Source organism: Eucyclogobius newberryi, unplaced genomic scaffold, assembly GCF_026437365.1.
Source record: "Eucyclogobius newberryi isolate DKJ021-1_F unplaced genomic scaffold, fEucNew1.0.hap1 SCAF_11, whole genome shotgun sequence".
In the NCBI taxonomy this organism is placed as follows: Eukaryota; Metazoa; Chordata; class Actinopteri; order Gobiiformes; family Gobiidae; genus Eucyclogobius; species Eucyclogobius newberryi.
The window spans coordinates 23,618,841-23,643,690 of NW_027315735.1; the positions used below are offsets into that span (position 1 = coordinate 23,618,841).

Below are 24,850 nucleotides of genomic sequence, written 5' to 3' on the forward strand. Positions count from 1 at the left end.
CTTATGTAGTCTATTTCTCTCATCAGGTTTAGTGTTGTCTGTTTTTGTTTTTACTGAGAAATACACAGGCTTAGCAGCACCAGGCTCTGAGTGTGTCTAAAGAGTGAAGGAGCATGTTGTTAGTAAGAACTCATGTAATCCACTCTTTGCTTTGCTCTACTTTTGGTGTCAGATTCTCTTGTAATTAAACTATAAATCCGTTTTATCTGACACTTTAACAGCAGCAGCGTCACATTAAGTTCACCACCAGGCGGCGCTATTCTTCAAAGGCGTGATAGAAACAGAACGTAAAAAAAGGAAATTCATTCAAAATACATTTTATTACAAAAAAAAAATGAAGTCCATGTGAAAATATATAAATAAAACATGTTAAAACGGAGAACAGTGGATCCATGAACGGAAAAGTCAGACACAATAATGCTCATAACATTAAGAAAGCAGATAGACATAAATAATGTATATGATTTAAAAAGAAAAACAACAACAAACACAGTCACGTCTTTGTAGAATATTATTTACACTTCACTTTTTTTCATCACATTCTTTGTTGAGTTGGTGAGCGGTCAATGGTCATCAGAGCATTTCCTTACTTCCTCGCTCTGAAAGGAATAAAGGGGGAAAGTGTTAGTATTAGAGGAATATACATGTACAGTAGCTGTGTTGTAGCCTGTACTGAGACTATGTACGGAAGACAAAAAGATGGTATGGACTTACCGGATGATTCTGTTCAGTAAAGCTTTGGCAACTTTAAGGTTGGGGTTCAAGCAATATCTGGCCCCATTTTTATTGGTGATGCTGAACAGAAAATAAGATATGTTACAGCCTATAATCATTTCTATGCAGAAGATTCATTTGATGTTGATAACTTACATGATCTCAACTTGATTGCAGAAGTTCGTGCTGGGGTAGATCTGAACGTCTGAAATGTTTTTCTTGGAGTCCACGGTGTTTTTAAAGGAGGCGCATAAACACTGCTGTCCGGCCTGGTTTTCTGAAACAAAAAATGAAAATTCATAAGTCAATAGACTGATGGAGGATTCCTATACACATGTTTATGTAGAGGAACACACATAAACTCATGATAAATGTCCTGGTCCAGAATGTATGAATTTAAAAACACACATACAATTTACAAATGTTGAATGTATATTTTTTTCAGGGTTTGGGTCCATAATTTTGTCATATTAATCTTGTCCTTTCGACTTTCCACACAGATGCCTTATGATTGGCAGAGGATATATCAAACTGCAGATGTTTATTAACCATAAACCCAGACAGTTTACTATACTACAATAAATAAAAGTATAAATGCTTACGTTGTGCGTGGCAGATGAACGCCAGGGCGGTGAGGACGAGCAGGACTTTGATGCTGATGCTGTTCATGTTGTCGTCTGGAGCTAAGCTGGTCGTCGGGTCAAGGAGCTGAGGTCTGTGAAGGACTCGGGTCAAGGAGCTGAGGTCTGTGAAGGACTCGGGTCAAGGAGCTGAGGTCTGTGAAGGACTCGGCTCCGGACTCACTCTTTTATACAGTTCAAGTGGCGTTACATCATGGCTCTGAAGTGGGAAATTTCTTTGAGAGTGGAAAGTGAAACTGCAAAGAAGCCGCAAAATGAAAGCCACACACTCACCACTCCTTCTTTTGTCACACCGGTGAATAGTGATAGTTTAAACCAATTGAAAGTTTAAATCTGATATGGAAATAATCATTTACACCTTGCACAATGTCAAAAGGAGGAATATTTAAATAGTAATGACATTGAGGAAAATTCAGGTCAGCAATTGTTTATACTATAGGAAAATAGCTGAACATATATTTTTTATAGTTTGATTATATCGAACAGCTTTTTTCTATTTGAGTTTCTAAGTAGTTTGTATATTTTTTAACTTTTCTTTGTACGGTCCAATAATTGGATTTGGCCGGCAAAGGCATATCTGCGTCTAGCACTATTTAATTTACTATTTTCAAGTAAAAATACAATTATGATATATCATTTGGGTACACGGTGGCAGAGCAGGTACTCCCACATCCCAATAAGGAGATCATGGGTTTGAATCCCGGGCTAAACCAACATCACATGATCTTGCGTTTGCATGTCCTCCCCGTGTTACCGTGGGTTCTTTCCTGGCAACTCTAAATTGTCCCAAGTGAATGAATGTGAGAGTAAATGGTTGAACGGCACAAAGTCACTGGGATGGGCTCCAGTCACCCACGACCCCTGACGGGAACAAGAGGTAGAAAATGAATGGATATAATGTATAAGATTAGTCATAAGTATTCTATCATCAATATTATTGTTGTCATGCTGAATAATGACCCAATAATATGGATTAAACTAAAACTTTCTAAAATTACAAGTCCAGACTAAACGGACAAAGAGTTCAAGACAATACTGAAATGTTATTTTATTTTCAGGCTGAAATCTGGGTGCAAACATACTTAAATGAAGTTGCAACACCCTTTTGCACTTTTTAGCCCTGAGCTTGTGTTGTGGCTGTTGGTGTAGGAGTTTGAAGCATTAGTCACTAATGTGCAGGCCGTGGCTAACACCTATGAAATGCACCGCTCGGAAAGAGCAACATGTAACATGTTTCCAGAGATGGGCACAGTGTGTAGGTCTTTCCTATGGTTTTCTTTAATAAAGTGATTTAAATAATCTCACAGATGATCTCACTCCACAAAACCAAAAGATAAATGTTATTTCTTACTGTTTGTATTTGCTTAAACAGGACACCACTTTAAAGGAAGAGACTGACTTCAGCAGTGACAGTGGGTTTCACATCCGTTTCTCTATTCATTATTGAGAGAAAGAGCGTTCTTCTTCCTTTTTACAAACAAAGAGTGAAGCAATAAAGAATAGAATGACCCTTTTTTAAAATAATCTACAGCCATTTCAGTAACTGGAGTCATGTGACTCTAAACGTGTCAGAAACGTGTGCAGAGCAGAAGTTTGATCACACAAAACATGAATCAGATAATTCAATAATTAGATCATGTTTATTGGCACATGCCCTGGTGTGAACTATCAGGCAGAAATCTGATTACTGCTCATCGGATTTGGCTGCTTTTCATGCCATTTGGCACAGATACAGGTACAGATCAGAACTTATGAGGACTGATTAAAATACTGGAAGTGCCAAGAAGCTGATAAAATCACATCTAACAGCAAAATATAAACATGTCCCAACTCCAGGCACTAGGGGTCAGTAGTTCAGAGCAGTATTCAATAGTGAGATTTAGTTTCTCAGTGAGGTAAAGGTAAATGCTAACATGCCTGAGGGTGTTGTTGGCATGTTTGCAATGCACTCCGCTTCAAGTCACCCTGGAGACTTTAAAACTGGTTTGAATGAAAGTATGGTTACTCAAGTTTAAACTAGAATGGCTTCTCTGCGTCTGTGCTTTGGGGTTTAGTAGACAACAATGGTCTGAAGTCCCCAGTTTGCAAAGTGAACTACTCGCACTGTGATTTGGTGGAGTTTTAAAAGGAGTTGAGTGTCTTTCCCCGGGACAAAAATACAGTTTATGTACCTTACTGTGTGGTTTGATCCTATGACCTTCTGGTTTGAGGGCGAATACTGATTGACTACCTTACAGAAATGCAGAAGTCTCCTCTTTATTGCTTTATCAGAAGAAATGGAGGTCGTAAATATTCCAAAACTGCTGTGTTGACTTTGTGCATAACTGGATTCACCTTCTCATTTTGACATCAGCAGAGTGCACTTTGCTTTAATAATTCATAATGGCTCCTCTGAAAATGTAATATTTTTACAAAGTAGAGTTAAAGCGCTTAAGAATAGTACCTATGAAGGACCACAGAAAAGGGATGTGCGTCTTTGTGGTCCAGGGCCAGTGCAGGGCAGAGGTTTTAGTGACAGAATACAATGGAAACTGACATTATTCTAATTTTACTTGTGTGGGAGGTTAATTCGTCTTCAGAGGGGGATTTCCCCCCTGCTTCAGCGCTCTCTCCTAAAATCAAAGGAAATGGTAAAAAGTGTGAAGTGTGCTCGCTGTTTGGACTGGTACTTCCTTTTGCCTGTTTCAGTTGCACTTCTTATTTCTCTTCAAGGGTTTCGCTGGAAATGGTCAAGTGTCAATTCACCGAAACGTTATATTATCATGGTATTTGGTCTACGTATAGACCAACCTCATATTATTTGTCTATACAAAACTGAGATTCAGAGAATTCATGTTTTTAGTTTGCTTTAGGCAAGGCAGAGCAGGTTTATTTGTAGAGCACAATTCATACACAAGTGCTTCACTCTCCGAGAAAAATGCATTCAAATCACAAAACAGTTAAAGAAATGAAAGAGAAGAGTGCAAATAAAATCCTTTCAGTCATATGCGCAGCTAAACAAAACTGTTTTTAGCTTAGATTTGAACATTGTCAGAGTAGAAGCCTGTCTCACATCTTCAGGAAGACTGTTCCAGATTTTAGCTGCATAAAACTGAAACGCAGATTCCCCATGTTTAGTCCTGACTCTGGCACCAGCAGGAGGCCGGTCCATGTTTAGTCCTGACTCTGGCACCAGCAGGAGGCCGGTCCATGTTTAGTCCTGACTCTGGCACCAGCAGGAGGCTGGTCCATGTTTAGTCCTGACTCTGGCACCAGCAGGAGGCCGGTCCATGTTTAGTCCTGACTCTGGCACCAGCAGGAGACCGGTCCATGTTTAGTCCTGACTCTGGCATCAGCAGGAGGCCGGTCTATGTTTAGTCCTGACTCTGGGCACCAGCAGGAGGCCGGTCCATGTTTAGTCCTGACTCTGGCACCAGCAGGAGGCTGGTCCATGTTTAGTCCTGACTCTGGCACCAGCAGGAGGCCGGTCCATGTTTAGTCCTGACTCTGGGCACCAGCAGGAGGCCGGTCCATGTTTAGTCCTGACTCTGGCACCAGCAGGAGGCCGGTCCATGTTTAGTCCTGACTCTGGCACCAGCAGGAGGCCGGTCCATGTTTAGTCCTGACTCTGGCACCAGCAGGAGGCCGGTCCATGTTTAGTCCTGACTCTGGCACCAGCAGGAGGCCGGTCCATGTTTAGTCCTGACTCTGGCACCAGCAGGAGGCCGGTCCATGTTTAGTCCTGACTCTGGGCACCAGCAGGAGGCCGGTCCATGTTTAGTCCTGACTCTGGCACCAGCAGGAGGCCGGTCCATGTTTAGTCCTGACTCTGGCACCAGCAGGAGGCCGGTCCATGTTTAGTCCTGACTCTGGCACCAGCAGGAGGCCCGATCCCTGTTTAGTCCTGACTCTGGCACCAGCAGGAGGCCGGTCCATGACGGAACAGATAAAAAATGTACCAACATCAATTGGGGGTTCTGAATATTTACAGTACATTTATTGTTAATCATATTAATTTCGCTTTGTTTTTTGTTTTTTCATTGACTGTGATACAAGTTAATTCTCACATGTGACTTATTTTCACTTTCTGAACTCATGTCCTTACAGTGACTCAGAGAATATTCCAACAAGTGCTTCTTTTAACGTTTTAGTTTCACTTTCAATGCTTAATAAAACAGTTCAATCTTCTGCAATATGAGAGCTTTCTGACCTGTTTATTCCCACAACCCTCCACACACTCACACACAGACAGCTTTGAACACTTTCAACAGTCTCTTTGTCCTTTCTCACAAATTCTGTCAGTAAAGTCAAACTTGAATCCAGTCCCTCCCTCCACTGTAACCACCGCTCCTGGTGCACAGGGCTCCACAGAGTCACTAGAAAATCCTAAAAGTGATAAAAGAATGAAAAGAAATAAGAACAAAAATCATGACATAAAGCCACGACTTAAAATATAAAGTAAAAACATTAAAACTAGAACTTAAATGATATGAAATAGTGAGCCTAAATAAATGAGTAAATACATATGATTAATAAACCTTAGCAGCCTCACCTCAGGGATTGTGCCTAGATTTAGTAAATAATCTTAGATTGAATGACCCTGTTTATGAGACTCTTGTGTTTCTTCAAACATAAAATATTCCATTAAAAATGTTTTGCAGTCATTGTACATTCCATATTCGTCACATGAAACTGCTGGTTCGGGTCTTATACTTGTCGAGGAGATCATCCCCCTGTTAGATTGGGGGGCTTCACCACATCCTCCACCTCTCTTCACAGCGGAGTCCCCCAGGGGTTAGTTTTTGCATCTGTACTGTTTGGACTTTTCTTGTCCTGATCGAGTCTGATTTCCAAAAGCCTACACGAGCTTTTTCTTATTAAGTAATCCAGAACGGACATGTACAAGCACATTACTGTAATTACTGAAAGTGCTTCGCATAGGCTTCCTCTTAAGTGCTTATAGTTTATTTTTATATCTTATCGTTTTATAATTCACCGATAATGGCAATACAAAACAATACTGATTCTGAATCTACTGTCACCTAAATACATTTCTAACTTCATCCTCCAGAGCAGATGCCAGCTCGTAGTGCTCAAATCCATACTATTGATGTTTTTATTTGTTTTGTATTTTATTCATTTAGCGTATTGCTTTGATTTTAGTCTTGCTAATGCTAATGTGTTCAGCCCTTTGGAAATCTGTTTATAAAAAGTTCAAACAAATAATTGAATTGGCTAGTTCCATGGAATGCGAGGAGTCATTGTTTTCCCCTGGTTTCTTTATTATTATTAGCTTGAGCCATGAAATGGCAAGAGCTCTTATTTTCGTCTGGTTTATTCGTCTTATTTTTATTCTCTGTCATTCTTCCACAACAACCCGAAATCTAATAAAATGGAGCTTACGAGAACGTCGCAACAGCGCCACCTAGAGCAAAAAAGAAAAAACATGAAATTCTTAATCTTTGGCCTAGGCACATGAAACTTGGGACAGTGATAGAGCTACCTTTGACCTCTGACCTTTGACGAGTAAAACACACCTGGCAGCATCGCTCTATGATAAACAGGAAGTCAGCCATGTTTTCAACATCGTACTTGTCCTAGGTTTTTCGTCCGATCGAGCTCAAAACAACACTTTTTGCATCTAGAGACTAAAGAAAAAAAAAAAAGATATTCCTTACAGTCTCTGCGTAACACGCCCTCAAAAAAGGCTTAAACATGTAACAAATTTACTCTATAGCGCATTGTGTGAAAAACTCAACATTGTCTGATTTGTTTGAAACTCATGGATTATATTCTCCTCGAGACGCCATGAAAAAAGTGCATTACAGATATTGTGTATTTTTCACTATTGGCCAGCAGAGGCACAATGAATGTCTTCACTTCCTCTTCCTCTTTTATTTTGATGGGAAATTTCCTCTCGTGCCACGGTCTTAGCATTAGCGTTAGCATTAGCGGCGGGTCTCTATTGCTAGGTGACGGAGGAACAGGGAGGAGGGGGATAAAGTCTTTAGATTTGAATTAGACTTTATTCTTTCTGCCACAACTCTGGTTGTGGCAGAAAGTCCCGGGTCACCGAGGCTCTCTCTCCCTTTCTCCCTGCTCAAACAACTATTTGAATCACAAACTACGCAATCATCAACGGTGAATTACTGAGCCTCATTTGGGGGGCGACGGGCGGGAAGGCGGTCGCGCGATGATTTCTTTTTACTTGACAGGTACACCACCCCTATCAGGTGCCTGGATCAATCCACCAGGGTAAGAATGCCTTTCACCTCCTTCACAGAGATATTTAATCCAACGACACACACCATTTTGTCATTTGGTTTTGCATTTCTTCTGCCAAACAAACTTGGAGCAACATCTGCCAACAAACGACGTCAACCTATTTTCTTTTTCATCTACATTTAAAAACGAAAGCACAAAAATAGAAACAGAAACAGAAAAAAGAATCCAATCATCATTCAGTGACATGCAGCTCCTCTCTGTGCAGTCATAAGTGATTGCATTGCTGCCCTAAAAATCTAAATCTGTTGAAAGTGACAGTACCAATCCCACATCCATCAAGAACACAAATCCCTTTTACAGGATATTTGATGTTATAAAAGAGCTGGCGGTTACGTAAATGCCTGGGATAAAGGAATGAAGTCAGACTTTAATAAACCTCCCAGAAAAGAAGAGTGGGCTCTATCTAGTGGCCACATGTGAAACTGCAAGAATGAGTGTCGTAGTTCATTTAATCCTGTTTGTTATGTGTAAGATTCTTTTAACCTTTACAAAGAATAAGGTCTATTTATTCAATCACACATTTATCTGTTTTCAGTTCAAATCAATTGTTGTTAAATTCTATAAAAGAGTGAATATTTTCTATACGGTAATTAATTTACTGTGTTAAAGCTTCTTATTATCCAAACATAACAGGCAGGCAGCCTTTTAACGACACAACTGCTGTTCTTTGTGTTTATTTTGAATTGAGTCATCGTGTTTGCCTCCGCACGTTTGCCGAGTGGGATCCCACGAGTTACCATAGAAACCCCATCTCACACAAGGCACCGGCAGAACTGAGGCTGGAGACTGACTACAGCGTCAAGAAAGTCAAAGTATCAAACTCTTTTATTCATAATTAGTTCACAAAAGCAAGATTTAAAAAAAGAGCGTTGCAACATCAAGTGTATAGGCCTCAACATGGACAGTGAGATTTCGATACACAACAAATAACAAATAATCTGCATTTTCTACACATGTGCAGGTGTCTCGTGTGCTTCAGAGGCACACAGGGCAGCTCCAGGCTCTGAAATGTGGTTTTCATTTTCAAACCTCGAAATTAAGTTACATTATCATTGTATTATTTTTACATTCTGCTCTGTTGAGTCAAGCACATTACAATAACAGTGTTTACAATATGAAGACATTGTATTATTTTAGATACAGTTGACTAATATCGCCGTTTTTTAAATTCTCTCTTTGAAAATAGCTCTTAAATTCCAGTGGACAAACAATGGAGCTGCCCTACCACACTGCAGAGTCCCATGTACTGGCAATGCCCTATATTTCAGCGATGGCGGGCAGCAGACAGGCCCGGGACCGCGCCTCTCTCCACGCCGACCGGCAGTCCGAGATCCAATGAGAAATGAGGGACAGTTTGATGCACGGGTCCCGCCTCTCCTCCTCCATCACCGACGTCATGTCCATCTTTGGTGAGCATCTTTGGTAAGCGTCAGCGCTCTGGGCCGTGCTGTGTAACTCGGGGCAACTGCTTTTGCGCCGGTGGGTCGGATCGGGAGTGGAGGCATTGGGAATGCTGTGCGCCCTCGTCCTCTCGCTGGATCTCGCGTGCGTTCTCCCCGACTGGAGGCCGCAATTGGGGTGCCCGTAGAGATGCTCCAACGGGTCGGAGTGTCCGTAACAGCCGAGCTTGCCGTCCCGCGCGTGGCCGCTGTAGGGCGTGATGTCCCGCGCTGGGAAGGTGGGGTGGGCCAGGTGACAGATGGACAGGAAGTAGTCCTCGGAGGAGTCGATGGGGTGGTCCTGGCTGTAGGTCTTGTTGGCGTCGTTCAGCTCCCTCACGGTCTCCTCTGTGCCCTCTTTGATCGTGGGCAGGAGGAGGGTCCGCTTGGAGGGCAGTCTGGACCGCGGCCGCATCTCTGGAGAGGACAAATGGACAGAACAGTTAGTGGTTTTGTTGCACGAGGCATGTTTTCTGGTGGAGGGTCCGTCACTTGCTTTGCCTTGAATGTTCCACGGTATAAAACCTTAACCGTCTTTCATTTATTCAATTACAGGTGTCGGAATTGACAACAACAACAAAAAAATACTTTGGTTTGGTTTGTGGAAGATTCCAGTCAAAATGACAAAGAGAAAAAATGAAAAACCCTCCACCTAAAAACGTACATAGTGCACCTTTAAGTCCAAGTAAGAGCCAAATACAACACATTAAACCTGAGGCTAAACTGAGACTAAACCCAGAACTTAACATAGACAAGACCAAAGCTAAACCAGGACTAGAACAGGACCTAATCTAGTCTGCATCAGGATTAAGCTGGTTTCATACTGGGATCACGCAATTCAAGTGTGATTTTTCTGGTTTGCTTCTGGTGTAGACCGGTTTATTCCTGGTTAAGTCTTGTTATTTTAGTCCTATTCTTATTGAAATGACTTTGCATCCCAAGCCCAGTTCCGTCTCTTGCTGCAGATCTGCATTAGATAAGTCCAGATCTAGGTTTATGTTTGTCCTATAGTTTTAGGCAGTTCATTCACAGAAAATCATCACTTGCTCTTATTTAAATATGGATTGAATTGAATATAGTCCTGAGTTTCTTCTTGAGGCAATCCTTTCTGTCGATACAGGTTTGAGACTAGCACAAAGAGTACACTGTGTGACAGCCAGGATCATTTGTTTACATCATTTCACATCAAGACTTTTTCATTACCGTTAAGATATGAGAATGTACAGCAGAACTGGAGCTATGCAATCTTATATGTTATAACGTTTTACTTAACCAAGTCCTTCAGGCGCGCAGGACCACCCAGACTAAGATTATGAACAGTAATGAGGATTAATAAGAATAATTTAAGATTTACTATATCAATTAACATTATTGTATGTGCACGCTTTTGGTATTACAGCTCAGACAGTATCCATATTTACTTTGGAGAGTGTAAACAGCTGCAAAAAATACAATCCACCCAATCTGTTCTAGGCAAAGAAGGACCAGAAATAGAAAGACATAAACGCTGAGCCAGACACGTTAAAGCCACACAATGTATCCAGCCTACGTTTTGCTCCCCACCGCGTATTGTTTTAACCCTGAGCGTACAACCCTCAGTATATTTTGGTATGGCAACCTTGATGCCAAAAATAGAGCATTCCCAAAACCCAAAATGCCAGCCTCACCCAGTTTCTCCCAAAGCGTACGCACATTTCTAAATTTAGACCCCACCTTGAGCACACAAACAGTTCACTACACCAGCCGTTACAGTCGCTCATTTGACAAACTAACCGATGACAATGTGAGGCTCACCTGATTGCCCACCGATCTTGTCCAGCGATGTCTTGTTTGTGATGCTGAGTCCAGAGGAGGAGATGCTTCCCTGACCTCCGCGCTGTATCTCCGAGCCGCTTTGGCCAGCAGCAGCAGGCGAATACAGATTTATCTCCTCCTCATCCCTCCGTCCCTCTCTCCATAGCTTACTTTTGCTCTGCCCTCCTTCCCTGCGTCTAAAAATAGCCTCACCATCCATTTCCTCAGCGCTGGTGCTGTACTGATGGAGACCACGTTGAGGGAAAAAAAGGGAAAGAACACAGACAAAGCCAAGCATGTGCCCCATTGAGAAGGAATTAGATTAAATGAAAAAGGATTAGTCTGCACGCCTTATTTATAATGATGAACGTCAAGTCCCAAATGAGAGAACAATAGGGGCCTTTGAGCAGTTGGAAACACGTTTGACCTTAGCGGTGTAAAGCAATAATAGGCCTGCATGTGAAACGGGGGCACGTGCAGAGATGGTGGCCCCCTGCAGCACACTCACAGAGAGGGGGCTTTAACCTGAGGCTCTGTGTGACTCACACAAGCCACTATGAGTCCACCGGGGTCTTCTGTTTGACTCTGATACCTGCACATGTCTTTGATCTGCGCAGGTGGACGTGGAGGACTAGTGTTATTTCAACTGCTTTAAACTAAAGTAAATAATATAACATGTGTTCCTGTTTTTGTTTCATTGGGAACATCCATCAATCCACAAATACTGAACCAGGTCTTTTTTATTAGTGACAATGTATCCCTCAAATGTACTTGTTTTATATATACACTTAAAGCACTCTCGCATTCACTTCATAATTCATGGGACATAGCCGCTCTATATTTGTGTGTTTTGTTTGTCTGCCCGGGAATATAACCCACAACCTTCTTGCTGAACCTTTCATCTGAACATTGTGGCCTGGAGCACAATTAAAAACAGCAAAATTGTGGTTTCACATTTGGAATTATGTGTGTTTTGAATGATCCATCTGCCGCAATGAATAGATTATTATTAAATCCTCTATTACAATAAAACATAAGGGATGATAGATGAAAACTGTCATAAAATGTGTATTCTCTCATTGATAATTTCACTTATTTGGATCAATGACAAATGAAACAAAAGTTTGCCGACATTTTGATGACATGGTTTTCAACAAAATCACAAACCACCTCAATCAAATCAGAAAATAAACAAAAAAAAAATAAACTAGTGAAGATATTAGAGGCAGTAAATTTGGTACTGTAGGAATCCAGAAAAAAACCTGTGACAATCAACAATGTAGAGCGTCGGTGTAATCCCTCATTCGTCCAGGCGTGTTCCATAGTAGAAAAAGCTTCAGTTGTAGTCATCTGGACTCAGTTAGAAAAAAATAGACGTTTCGACTCTCATCCAAGAGTCATTGTCAATAAAAGAATTTAGATCGAGAACTCCGATATTAATACTGTTCTGTGGTAAGACCCGCCCATTGGGAGGAGCCTTCCTGAAGTAGAAAGAGTTGTTTGTTTCAACAGAAACTCCCCCCTTGTATCTACCGAGCTTGCCTATTCAGAATCTTAATGGGCTATTAGAATCCTCTTTGTCTTAGTGAGACCCTGGCTCAACCACCCTGAGTACCTGATTAGCATCTAAGTGTCCTGGTCCTGGTCCTCTACCTTTCCAGGGGTTCAGTAACCCATTATAAATAACAGGAAGATTAAACCTTAGCCCTCCATTTCTGTTTAAAGAAGGTCTTTCTTTTTTAACAAAAATAGCTTCCTTGACCCCTCTTTCAAACCATCTTTTCTCCCTGCTTAAAACCTTCACCTCACCGTCTTCAAACGAGTGATTAGAGGCTTCAAGATGGAGATGCACGGCGCTCTGAGGTCCTGAACTAGTATTTCTTCTGTGCTGATAAAGCCTCTTGTGTAGAGGCTGTTTCGTCTCACCTATGTACCGTTCTTTACAACTTTCTTCACTGCATTGGATCGAATAAACTACATTGCTCTGTTTTTGAGTCGGCAACTTGTCCTTAGGATGAACCAGTTTTTGTCTTAAAGTGTTTCCTGGTTTAAAATAAACAGGGACTTCGTGTTGTCTAAAAATTCTCTGCAGTTTTTCCGACAGGCCAGACACATAAGGGATAGAAACACCCTTCTTTCTCTGTTCAGTTTTCCTTTTGTCTTGTTTCTTGGTTCTCTTCACTCTGTTGAGAGCCCAAGCGGGGTAACCACAGGCTGAGAGGGCATTACGGACATGTTTTTCCTCTTTCTTCTTGCCCTCTGAGCTGGTGGGCACACCTTGAGCTCTGTGTTGTAAGGTTCTGATCACCCCCAGCTTGTGCTGTAGTGGGTGGTTTGAGCCAAAGAGCAGATACTGGTCCGTGTGTGTAGGTTTCCTATATACTTATATTTGGAGTTTCCCGTCCTCTCCTCTGATCAAGAAAGGCCAAGCGATTCTCCTTAGCGTCTTCTCTTGTAAACCTAATATGTGGGTCCACAGCATTGATGTGATCAGAGAAGGTTTCCAACTCTTGTTGCTTGATTGTTACAAAAGTATCATCGACATAGCGGAGCCACAGTTTTGGGGCTATGCCTGAGAAAGAGGCCAGTGCCTTCTTCTCAAAGTGCTCCATGTACAGGTTGGCCACTATGGGAGAGACGGGCGAGCCCATGGCACAGCCATGAATCTGTCTGTAAAATTGTCCCCGGAATTGAAAGTAAGTGGTGTTCAGACAGATTCAGGTGTTCAGACAGTTTACATATGTGTTCAGGTGTCAGTTTGGTCCTTTCCTGTAGGGTGGTGTCTTCCTGCAGTCTGATCCTCACTGCTGCTACTGCATCAGAGGTCGGGATGCAGGTGAACAGGGACACAACATCATATGAAACCATGAGGTCATCTGGGTCCAGTTGGAGCTGTTTCACTTTATCCACAAAGTTGTGCGTGTTTTCCACATGATGTTCGCTTGTGGGGGAATTCGGAACATCATCAATTCGGAACATCATGTGGAAAACACGCACAACTTTGTGGATAAAGTGAAACAGCTCCAACTGGACCCAGATGACCTCATGGTTTCATATGATGTTGTGTCCCTGTTCACCTGCATCCCGACCTGGGATTCTAGAGGATTCTAATAGCCCATTAAGATTCTGAATAGGCTAGCTCGGTAGATACAAGGGGGGAGTTTCTGTTGAAACAAACAACTCTTTCTACTTCAGGAAGGCTCCTCCCAATGGGCGGGTCTTACCACAGAACAGTATTAATATCAGAGTTCTCGATCTAAATTCTTTTATTGACAATGACTCTTGGATGAGAGTCGAAACGTCTATTTTTTCAAACTGAGTCCAGATGACTACAACTGAAGCTTTTTTCTACAACAATGTAGAGTCATTAAACACAAAAAAAGACACGCAAAAAAACCCATCAACCATGTCTTTGGAGAAAGCATTTCCAACTCATTATTTTACCTTGAATTGATTTTTAAGGCATCCACTAAATTAGTTCGCCATCTTTTCAAAGCTGGAAGCCAAAACGTGCTCTTCAGACACTCTACTTCTTATGTTCTTCTGCTCGTGCACCATAACAGAAGATAAAGTTGTCCCCGATGTTGACAGGGTTCACGCGTGTTCTGCGGCTCATGTGCTGACGTGTAACCCTGGATGAGTCAGAGCCATTTCAGACTCTTTGCATCAAGTCTAAAAAAAGAGCTCTGATGTTACGGCTCGCTAATGTTAGAATCACGAGGAGCTATTTGCTTCAGACACACACAGTATAGACATCTGCATTCGGCACATAATGACTCTATTCATCAGCTTGAAAAGATATATCTGGACTGTCTGTATAGCAAATTGTTTCTCCATAATGAATAGAATCCCAAAATACATATTGTGTATGTGTATATTTGTCTTACTACAGTCACACTATGACAAAACGAAGAGTGTCCTCAATGTGTAAGGTCAATATCTCGAAATATTTAACTTTATGACAAAACGAAGAGTGTCCTCAATGTGTAAGGTCAATATCTCGAAATATTTCACTTTATCCTCCCATGAATCTAAAATGCAAGTAATTCAATCAAAGGTTTTTATTTATTTATTATATATAGGGCAAAATCATAACCATCACCTCACAGAACTTTGCAAAATTGTTAAAAAAATGAACATTAAGTCAAACAGATGAGGAACAGAAACTAGAGACAGAGCATTTTCTGTGGCTGCTCCTAAACTCTCTTCCTCTGTCCAGAGCTACAAATTTATGCTTAAAACGAGACATTTTTATGACATCTACTCAAAAGTTACATTTGTATTTTTTTCAGTATTAAATAGTCTATTTGTGTCCTGTGTTATAATTTTACCTGCATTCGTTGTTATATATATGTATCTGTTTATAAATGTGCTATACATTAATTTAACTAACGCTTTTAAACGTCAAATAAGTCCACAGCCTTCTCCTTCAGGGCCGTTGTGATTTTGGGGGTTTCCCAGCAACACATAAAGCCTTGTTCAATACTCGCATTATTTACTTCTCCATTTGTTCTAGATGAGCTGGTATTTTGCCTGGAATATGTCATTTTGATTTTAAGACCTTTATTTGTCCCACAATGGGGAAATTCCAGTGTTGCTACAGAGCTCAGACGGATCAGGAACAGAAATATAATAATAAATACAGATAAAACCTGTTATAATCTTAATAATTCCCAATATCAGTTTAATTGCATATGGAAAAGCAATGCATTGTTTTATTTTAATATCTTTATGTAGTGTTAGTGTCCAGATAAGGCTGATGGTGAGAAACATGAGCATCTCTATTGATTTGGTGCTCAGGCTTCCCGCAGTGAAAGAGCTTCTTGGAAAGGCCTGTATCGATGTGTCCTGTGGGGAAGGTCAGAATCTACCTCTAACTCTTTCTTATATATGATTCTTGATTCATCTTCTCTAGTGTGTCTTTGGCCCACGGTTATCGTCAGGTTTCCCGCAGTGAGAGGACTTCTTGGAAAGACCTTGTGATGTGGCCTGTTGCTAAGTGTCATTTTTCAGAAACACTCCACTGCTCTGCCATTTCCAAGAACAGATTGTTGTATGTTTTTGAGGACGGCGAACAAGCCTCCAGAATCACTTTGTATCATATAACCCTTTTATTAAGTTTTGTCGACTCCACGGTGAAAATTAAATCAGAGGTGAAACTAAATCAGAGGTGAGAGCGATTTGTTTTAGTTTATTTTATGTACCCTGCCTAAGGCCCAAAGTCACTGGGATAGGCTCCAGTCACCCGCGACCCCGGAAGGGAACAAGTGGTAGAAAATGGATGAATGGATGGAAAAAAAGGCTTAATTTATGAATAATGAATGGAAAAATAAATGAAACAGCAAGATAAGCCTTTTTTTAGAGTGTAGATTGAATTGAAATGACTTAATTTAATTGTTTAATCATACCAAGTACATCTCCAAATCCAAATTGAATCCAGAATCTTCATAAACACCCCAAGAGGAAACTTTTACATTCTAGTATTTTTTTTCCATGACACAAACAACAAAGAGCTGTTATTTATATGGTGAAATAAACTGACTTGACTCGCGTGTTATCGGCCACAAATGCTCCAAAGAGACTCTACAACATAATTTCTTTACCACATTATGCAGAAATTACATTACACTGTTTTATTGGCTCTTTCTGTCTGAATGTGGCTGACCCTGTTACAGACAAAAATGTCACAGTAATCTAATATGCTGATCAGTAATGACAGTGTAAAAGAGCAGAATGTGCAAACTAAATGCTTATGCTCTTGTCTGTTTAGGTCTATAACTCTTTCTATGTCTACATTTGTATATTATTCTGCTGTTCTTGAAGTTTGTGTTGCAACAGTGAAATTTCTCCATTGTGGGACAAATAAATGTTCTCTCTCTGCTCTCATCTTACAGGAACATGTCTCCCCCTATCTGCCACACACGGTACTGCACACATTGAGTCTATAAACAAGATGAAATAAAGTAACGAGTCCACATTTTGCAAAATACCACAGTTGCTTGAACTTTAATAAATACTCAACATTAAATTCTTTGTATGTACAGATATACAAAAAGATCTGTAGGGCCACCCAAGCAAGCAGACACAACACAAATGTTATCTGAAGTAGCACCACGTTAGTTTGTGTATGTTAGAGTGTGGCGCTCGATGCAGCCCTTGACAATATGTACATCTTCACTGATCCTGGGTCAGACTTTAAACCTACTTTCTTTTTCTTTTACTTTTCTCATATAAAATCAAATGTACAAAAAGCATCATTTTGTGTTTCAAAATAAACCTATACATGTACCATTGCATCAAGTAATATTATTTTGTAAAAACACTGTTTTTGGTCTTAGTAGCAGATGTTTCAAAGGTAGTATTATGTTTAAGTTTCACCTCTCAGCATCTTGGACGAGGACCTGAGGTGAGACTAACTGAAACCTTTGTTAGGAGGAATCATGACTGAATGACGAGAACAAGATAATACTTATATTATTTACATTTTCACTGTATTTATAATGCCATTTTGAAATGAGTCAGTGTAATCTCTCATTTGTCCAGGAATGGTGCATGAAAGAAAAGGTTTCAACTGGACAGTGTTTTTGAAGTCATCACACTTCGACAAACATCCGGAAGTCATTTTCAATCGGATTGACTTTCGTATGGGAGTCGAAACGTCTACCTGACCTCTGAGACCTGACCTCTACTCCTCTTTCAAAGCCAAAGAACACATTGTGATTGCAGCAGTTCAGAGCACCTCTTTGTGGAAGGACCCACACTCCTTACATCTGCTCAAACAGGACATCTCTAAGTAAAGCAGCTCTATCGTTTTGCATGTTCTCGCTTCATGCGTAGCAGAAAGTTCCTCTTTTCCTCAAGCAGCTCTTGAATTCGCTTGTTCTTGGTCCGCTCCCGTAGGTTGATTCTGTGTTTTGAGATGAGGTTGTCTTGGGATATGTCATTGTCCATCGGGACGTTGCGATTGTCCGACAAATCAATAATGCTATTTTCACTTTCAGTATAGGCCGAAGTCATTACTATTGTGTTTGAAGTTACTCCTGGAGAACTGGTGGTCAAAGGGGCCGTGGTGGGATAGGAGGTTGTGCCAGGAACGTCTACAGGGATGTATTCCGAAAGATCCTGCCATGGAGAAGATGTTAACTCATTCACGTCCTCGTTAGTGATGGTGGGCAGTACCACAGTTAGTCCATCATCCAGGACAATCATGTCAGTAGCCCCTGTCATGTAACTCTCTATTTCCACGCCCCCTGTGATGTAATCGCTTCTCAAAACTGTCCCACTGGCCATGTCTCCACTGCTGGTCTGGGTCCCGTCGATGTAGGGCATGGTCCCACTGGACATGGCGGTGTCCTCATTTGGGCCTGAAGTAGTGTATGCGGTGTCATCGTAGTACCAAAGTAGAGTTTCTTCTGTTATATTGACTGTTAGGACAGGGAAGGCTGTTGTAGTTGGATATATGCCTGTTGAAGTAAAGTACTCATTTGGGCTTGTGTAAGTAGTAGTAGATGTGGTGGTAGTAGTAGTAGTAGTAGTAGTAGTAATTGTTGTACTAGAGGAAGATGCTGTTGATTTGGGAGGTTTCTTTGCAGGGTTTGTTTTTATGACAGTGAATTTGTTAACATTTGGTTTAGAATTGGATTTCTTCTTTGGATATTCAGCTTTGATCACTGTAAACTTCTTCTTTGTCTCTAAATTAGTTGTGTTTTTTGGCCCATTTTTTATTTTTGGACCTGTCTGGATAACTTTTGAAACTTTACTTTTTGGTTCCACTTTCTTTTTGGCATTTGATGGAACTTGTTTAGATTTCTTAGGTGCTTTTGATGTCACGATCGTCTCTGGTGTTGACATAGAGGGAATGGGTGATGCGGCGCTGGGTAAAATATTTTTTTTCACTGTTTTCAATTTCTTAGATGAGTTTGCAGTGTTTTTCTTTGGACTGAGTTTTGGCGCTGAAGGCTTCTTCTTTGGCGGAGCCTTTTTGGGAATCAACTTTTCTGGCTTTTTCTTGTCAATTTTTGTTTTGGAAATCACTTCTTTATTGGGTGTATTCTTGGGTTTTGCTGGCTTCTTTTTGTCAATTTTTGGTGGAGCTAATTTATTTTTTGGTGGAGCTATTTTCTTTTTTGGTGGAGCTATTTTCTTTTTTGGTGGAGCTATTTTCTTTTTTGGTGGAGCTATTTTCTTTTTTGGTGGAGCTAGGTTCTTTTTTGGTGGAGCTATGATACTTTTTGGTGGCTGCTTCTTTTTAGGTTTCCCTTTAGTGAACACGGGACTTGTCCTTTCTGGTTGCATTGTCGTACTCATCAGCGATAACATTGTCAAACCATTTGACTCCTGTGGTTTCGTGGTAGGCGGAGACTGGGGCTGAGCTGTAGATTCAGGTGCAGATGTTGTCAAGACCGTTGGGGTTGCAAAGGTTGTGGGCATTGTGCTGGTTGTAGTCAGTGGTTGGGTGGACTGAGCGGTAGACGGCAAGATTGTGGTCACGGGGGCGGATGTAGGAAATCTAGAAACTGTGGAAGTCGAAAGGGTGGGTTTTGGAGATGTCAATCTAGGAGTTGAAGATATAGGAGTTGAGGATCTAGGAGTTGAGAGGCTAGGAGTTGAGGATCTAGGAGTTGAGAGGCTAGGAGTTGAGGATCTAGGAGTTGAGAGGCTAGGAGTTGAGGATCTAGGAGTTGAGAGGCTAGGAGTTGAGGATCTAGGAGTTGAGAGGCTAGGAGTTGAGGATCTAGGAGTTGAGAGGCTAGGAGATGATGATCTAGGAGTTGAGGATCTAGGAGTTGAGAGGCTAGGAGATGATGATCTAGGAGTTGAGGATCTAGGAGTTGAGAGGCTAGGAGATGAATATCTAGAAGATGAGGATGGAGATGATGATCTGAGGGATGAGGATGTAGGAGTTGAGGATTGAGGAAATGAAGATGTAGAAGACGGGAATCTAGGAGATGAGGATGTAGGAGACAAGGATGTTGGAGATGAGGGTCTTGGAGTAGCTCTGGGTGCAGTGTTAGTCATGTTGAGGTTTGTGTCGGTGTCATTGCTGCATGTTTTGCAGCAGAGGCGTCTGAAGTCCGGCAGGGAGCAGTGTCGTTTCAGGGCGCTTTTACAGAACACAGCCCGGTCTCCATGACAACGCTGGCCTGTGAAGAGAGAGAGAGAGTGAGCGCAGAGACTGGGCGTCACCTGTGGGAACAGTGTGTGAGAAAGTGAGAATGTGCCACTTGGAGATGCTATATCAAGAGTAGTGAATGCATCACATTACATGCAGTTACCGTTAGAGGTACAAAGCCAAACCATTAGTAGAGGATGCAAATTAAAGGAGGAGGAAAGATTAGCTGAAGAAATAGAAATACAAAATGTGTCAGTCTTGTGTTGCTTTTGTAGCTCAGTTTTGAACTTCCAAATCTATCAAAAGTCTATTACATGATAATAACAGCTTTCCTCTTGTAATTAGGTCAGAGCAGATTCTATACACTCACATAAACAGCCATGGCCAATCGCTTAAGAGCAAAAAGACACTTTTAAAACATTTTTATTGATACAACTTTGCTGTTGATAATGACAGGAACTCAAACAATGAGATGTATGCCCCTTGCTCAATATATAGATATATTCTTTTCTTAAGAAAAATAATTCAACTGTATCGAAAGTTACAAGTTCACAGTCACTTTGGTAAAACACTTCATTACTTGGAAATCAATCAGTCAATCAGTTTATCCATAAAAAAAAGAACATAAATGATATTTGCTGTGGAAATCAAATACAGAATCTCCATGATGATGTAAAAACTGGAATGGCACATTAAGTGTCATATGAAACATTTACAAAACATTAATAAAATTTCCCTGATAAATCAAAGTGCATATAGACGCAGTGCACATAGTCCATCTGAATGTTTCTTCAACGTTAGCCGAACGTTAGCCAGCCCCACGCAGCAGGCCAGTGAAGCCACAAAACAGTTACCCATAGTATAGAATATTATATAAGAAGTTAACAGTCATGAACATTATTAAATACAGTCAACACCAATGTTATATACAGTATCGCACTGCTAGGTCTGGCTTGGTCTCAGACAGTCCAACTCCAGCAGAAGGAAACCTTGGATAGCTCGCTACATAGTCACAACAGAAATATGTGATCACAATACAATGACAAGTCTGAAGTGTTTTAAGTGTCTATATCCTAGGCCTTCTCAGCAGTCGGACTTTGGCCCAACGTCAGGTTCGATGGTTGGCGGTGTGTTTGTAAAGTTGAAGCTGCCTCTAATCCGAGCAAAACTTTGTATGAGTAAAGCCACCTCTTTCACAGATAAAATGCCGTTACATTCAATCCAAGATAAGGCATTGTTCATGTGGTTAATGTTCATCAAAGTAAAATGAGACCATCGGACACGCTCAAAGAAAAGTTTATGAGGTATTTCTGTGTCTGACCGCAAATGTATAAGAGCCCAAAGATGAAGTTAGACGCACACAACGCACACTCAGGGACACCCATTCGATTTGGCCTGCACCCGTGTAGAGAAACACAAATCTCACCCACTGCACGCGCACTGAGGTGATGGAGGCAAATGTGCATGACAAAACATGATCCTAACTTCAAAGAAATGTAACAAAACTGAGAAAAATAAACAAGAAGCGACAGTAAACCACTGATCCATCTGAGAGAATGGAGAGGCAACTAACTGACCAAGTCCTGCATAATATTTTCTTCCTCCCTCTTCCCCGGAAACACTTTAAACCATTATTAAATATTCATCTGTACTTATGTAAAATCAATTAAAAAATACACATAACAGTCAAGGATCTAAGCGATCAATAGCAGTCCAAAGGTTTTAGGCAAATAAGCTACAGCTTATTCATGGTAAAACATTATTAATATTATTGTTACTCATATATAGATTTAGATTTATAGGTATATATATTTATATAAATACAAATATATTTATAGATGTATTTGTTTAAAGTCTGCAAGCACAAATAAGCTGCATTTATTGAACTTTAGTATAACAGTCAAAGAGAGATGGCAGATGAGGTGAAATGGGTCAGACTACCCTGTGTTTGTATCTTTTCAGTCATCACCTCACAGTTCTCCCCAATCTCAGGTTTACGCGTGTCACTTCCTGTCCCTGTGCTGAGTTCCCATCAACTGAGAATGGAATGTAGCATGAGCCATTCTCGTCCCAATGGAACCAGGATGTCAGATGAGCACTTTAGCAAAGGTGTCCTCATTGTGACAAGATCACATTCACAATAAAGCTTTCATATTTTTTAATCTTTTTATATAGATATTTATATACCTTTATCTGGTTATTTTCACATCTGTTTTCTCCCCATAATAACAGTGCGCTACAAAAAGAAACAAGCACACTGCATCTCAGGAGTGGTAACCCAGAACAATACGCAGCTAGCTTGCGCAAAACATGGCCACCAAATGCAGAGGCGGCCCTGCAGACTGAACAGCTCTCCGACACGCACAGTGTCAAGAAAACCGGTTTGCCCTTCCACTGAAATATTTGTTAGGCGTCAAATATTTAGTTGATCTTTTGAGTGTTCGACTGGCCAGCGGTTACAACACAATGCTCCACAGAGGAGAGAGAAAGAGAGAGAGAGACAGAGCACATACAGGAGACCTCCCCCAGTTAGAGCCGTCTCACACACAGAGAGAGACACTACATCCCCTCCACCAAAAGAGAAGCCCGGGGCCACAGGCACCAGCGCAGAGGGGTCAGGGGGCCAGTCGGGGGCCCGGCAGAGACAGGAGGACAGAGAGCGGCAGCACCCACAGCACACACATGCTGCCGTGGAGACCAGGCTGGCTACTATAGAGGGACGTTTTACGTGAGGAGATCTTTGGGTAATGGTTGGGTCTGGACAGAAACTGGATCAGCATGTTGCCATTCTTGTTGAGGTCCGAGGGGCCCTCTGCAATGACAACGTTTATTAGTATTTGGAAAATATGGAGTATGTTTATTATATATTTTTTTCACGAGAAAGCACTCACTGGGACATGGGTCCATGCGACAGATTCTGATGGTGTCCGGTTTACTGTCCAGACAGAGGCCGATGGTGTTGTCCCGCGTGTGACATAGAGCCTGCCTCTGCTGCGTCCCATTGCCACATGTCACTGAGCACTAAAACACAGAAAGAAATGATTATTGTATATTAAAGCTTATCAAAGCCGACACACTAACACACTCCACTATGTTGAATGGGCCCTTCTGAGTTTCCTGACCTGTGTCCAGGGTCCGACTCTCCACTGGGTGGGGCAGGCATGCCGGTTGCAGGGCTGGCGGGACTCGGGCCGGTCGTCGTTACAGTGCTTATTGTGGATGGAGCGGGTGGTGTTATCTTCTGAAGGCTGGACACAGCTGACGGAGCGCACCTGCAAACCTGTCTTTCCACACGGCTTACTGCAGTTCTGCCACTCTCCTGACACCCAACTATAGCATCACAAAGAGAAGAAAAACACACAATAAAAATAAGGAGAAAATCATTTTCAAAACGAGGTCTTTAAGGTAAGCTTACATTGGTGGAGGGCAGGGCTTGGGGTTGCAGTCTCGAACATCTCCAATAGGTTTCCGATTGGACTTGTTGCAGAAGCTTTTGTGGACCATTTTACTGTCAACTATCCTTCTGCATCCGTAACGCAGATACTGTTTTCCTGAAACAGACCCATTTTACAAATATACTTAAGTCTTCAGCTGATGAACAGGATTTGCAACATTTTAATATACTATTCTTTATTTTCCTGTACCTCCACCACATGGCTTGGAGCAGTAAGACCATTTCTTGGGCGCCCACTCATAAGCACTGTCCTCCACCAGCATGTTGTTCTGAATGGCACTGTTGCTGTCCATGTTCATCATGTACTTGTACGACAAGTTCACATCCTCGTCTCCCTGCAGCTTTACCTGAAAACAAGTTCAACAGTTGTACAGATATGATTTTACACCTACGGTAAGTAAAGACAGACATATATGTTTTTTCTTTTACCATAATGAGGACTCCATGTCTGAGAGGGCCAGTGGACTGAAGTGTCTCTTTGCCATTGTCGTTCTCATACTCCCACTCCACCCCCTTCTCAATGAGTGAGCGGGTTTCAGGGTTATCACTCTCTCCATTTAAAAAGAACAGCCCTGATGCCACATTTTTCACAGCTGATGAAATAAAGTTGGATTAATAACCTTACAAAAAACAGGATAAAATCAGATTTAATCGAACGTTGTACAAACCTAAAGTGTGTGGAGCAGCTTTGAGCTCCTGAATCAACAAGTGCCTTGCTCCTCGCGGGACCTCAAGGACTTTAAGGAAACCTAAATGAAATACAGATCGGTTTTATGACATCATTAAAGCTCGCCTCGCAGTTTTCTGAGTAACAGCAACAGCTTTTCCAGGAAAACCTTCTTACTCGTGATTACAAAATAATCCTGCTTCATGACTGAAATCCATCCAATCTTGGCTTTCTTCTTGGTAAACTACAGTAACTGTTTTTTAAAAATGTGGTATTTTCCAACCTCAACCTTGATGTAAGCTATTGGCAATACACAACATGTGTTAAAAACTGCTGGAAAGCTCTGCATGGTTTGGGCAGTTTAAAAACTCCTTTAGAGGGCAGCATTGAGCTAAAGATGCACATTGCTGTTTGAGCCTTGTTAATGCTACTTGTATGTTGAAGCGTTGGAGGTGACGTACCCTGTTTCTTGGTGGTGCGGGTGATGGTGTCTTTGAATGTTTTGCAGCTCGAGTTGTCTCCTCCACACACTCCACACTTGTCCTCTTGTTTCGATGAACCCACCACGCCGTCACAGCCCACTTTCTGTACAACCAGAGACACGGTTATTGACTAATATTTACTCTGGATTACTAAGTGAGCCTTTGTAACAGTATTTATCGATGTGTTACAATTTAAAAAAGTTTCAAATGCACTCCAAAAAAGGAGACTATCCATGGGTTTCAGCTTCCTGTTATTATCAACATTATGAGGACTTTTTCCCAT

At 41.4% G+C, this 24,850-nt stretch overlaps 3 protein-coding genes across 4 annotated transcripts in view; all 3 read right to left on the reverse strand.

The window, feature by feature from the left end:
• Nucleotides 1-510: 510 nt before the first annotated feature.
• LOC140347186 (C-X-C motif chemokine 11-1-like) lies at nt 511-1,456 on the reverse strand. Its single transcript, XM_072433551.1, has 4 exons — nt 1,317-1,456; nt 871-991; nt 715-795; nt 511-599 (listed from the first exon to the last, which is right to left on the reverse strand). The coding sequence occupies exons 1-4, from the start codon at nt 1,381-1,383 to the stop codon at nt 587-589; spliced, it is 282 nt and encodes a 93-aa protein (XP_072289652.1). The 5' UTR covers nt 1,384-1,456; the 3' UTR covers nt 511-586.
• A 6,970-nt stretch (nt 1,457-8,426) lies between these two features.
• On the reverse strand, nt 8,427-13,935 carry LOC140345702 (uncharacterized). Its single transcript, XM_072432274.1, has 3 exons — nt 13,930-13,935; nt 10,853-11,093; nt 8,427-9,475 (listed from the first exon to the last, which is right to left on the reverse strand). Exons 1-3 carry the CDS (start codon nt 13,933-13,935, stop codon nt 8,877-8,879), a joined length of 846 nt encoding a protein of 281 aa, XP_072288375.1. The 3' UTR covers nt 8,427-8,876.
• A 2,962-nt stretch (nt 13,936-16,897) lies between these two features.
• The window catches only part of LOC140354275 (A disintegrin and metalloproteinase with thrombospondin motifs 2-like), a 137,898-nt gene continuing 129,945 nt past the window's right edge, over nt 16,898-24,850 (reverse strand). For both annotated transcript variants that reach the window (XM_072439227.1, XM_072439234.1), the window contains 9 exons: nt 24,547-24,670; nt 24,087-24,167; nt 23,848-24,011; nt 23,609-23,765; nt 23,380-23,515; nt 23,087-23,294; nt 22,856-22,985; nt 22,693-22,776; nt 16,898-19,995 (listed from right to left, as the gene is read on the reverse strand). In XM_072439227.1, the coding sequence (XP_072295328.1) occupies nt 17,657-19,995; nt 22,693-22,776; nt 22,856-22,985; nt 23,087-23,294; nt 23,380-23,515; nt 23,609-23,765; nt 23,848-24,011; nt 24,087-24,167; nt 24,547-24,670 (3,423 nt within the window). In that variant the 3' untranslated portion in view covers nt 16,898-17,656. The remainder of the gene's footprint in view (nt 19,996-22,692; nt 22,777-22,855; nt 22,986-23,086; nt 23,295-23,379; nt 23,516-23,608; nt 23,766-23,847; nt 24,012-24,086; nt 24,168-24,546; nt 24,671-24,850) is intronic.

What these genes read in the sequence shown, in the direction of transcription:
- LOC140347186 (XM_072433551.1), bottom strand. Translation starts at nt 1,383, where the DNA reads ATGAACAGCATCAGCATCAAAGTCCTGCTCGTCCTCACCGCCCTGGCG. An exon ending in GTTCATCTGCCACGCACAAC is followed by an intron (nt 992 to 1,316) that starts GTAAGCATTTAT and finishes TTTTTGTTTCAG; the next exon opens with AAAACCAGGCCGGACAGCAG. An exon ending in TGCAATCAAGTTGAGATCAT is followed by an intron (nt 796 to 870) that starts GTAAGTTATCAA and finishes TTTTCTGTTCAG; the next exon opens with CATCACCAATAAAAATGGGG.
- LOC140345702 (XM_072432274.1), bottom strand. An exon ending in CAAGATCGGTGGGCAATCAG is followed by an intron (nt 9,476 to 10,852) that starts GTGAGCCTCACA and finishes TGTCCTCTCCAG; the next exon opens with AGATGCGGCCGCGGTCCAGA.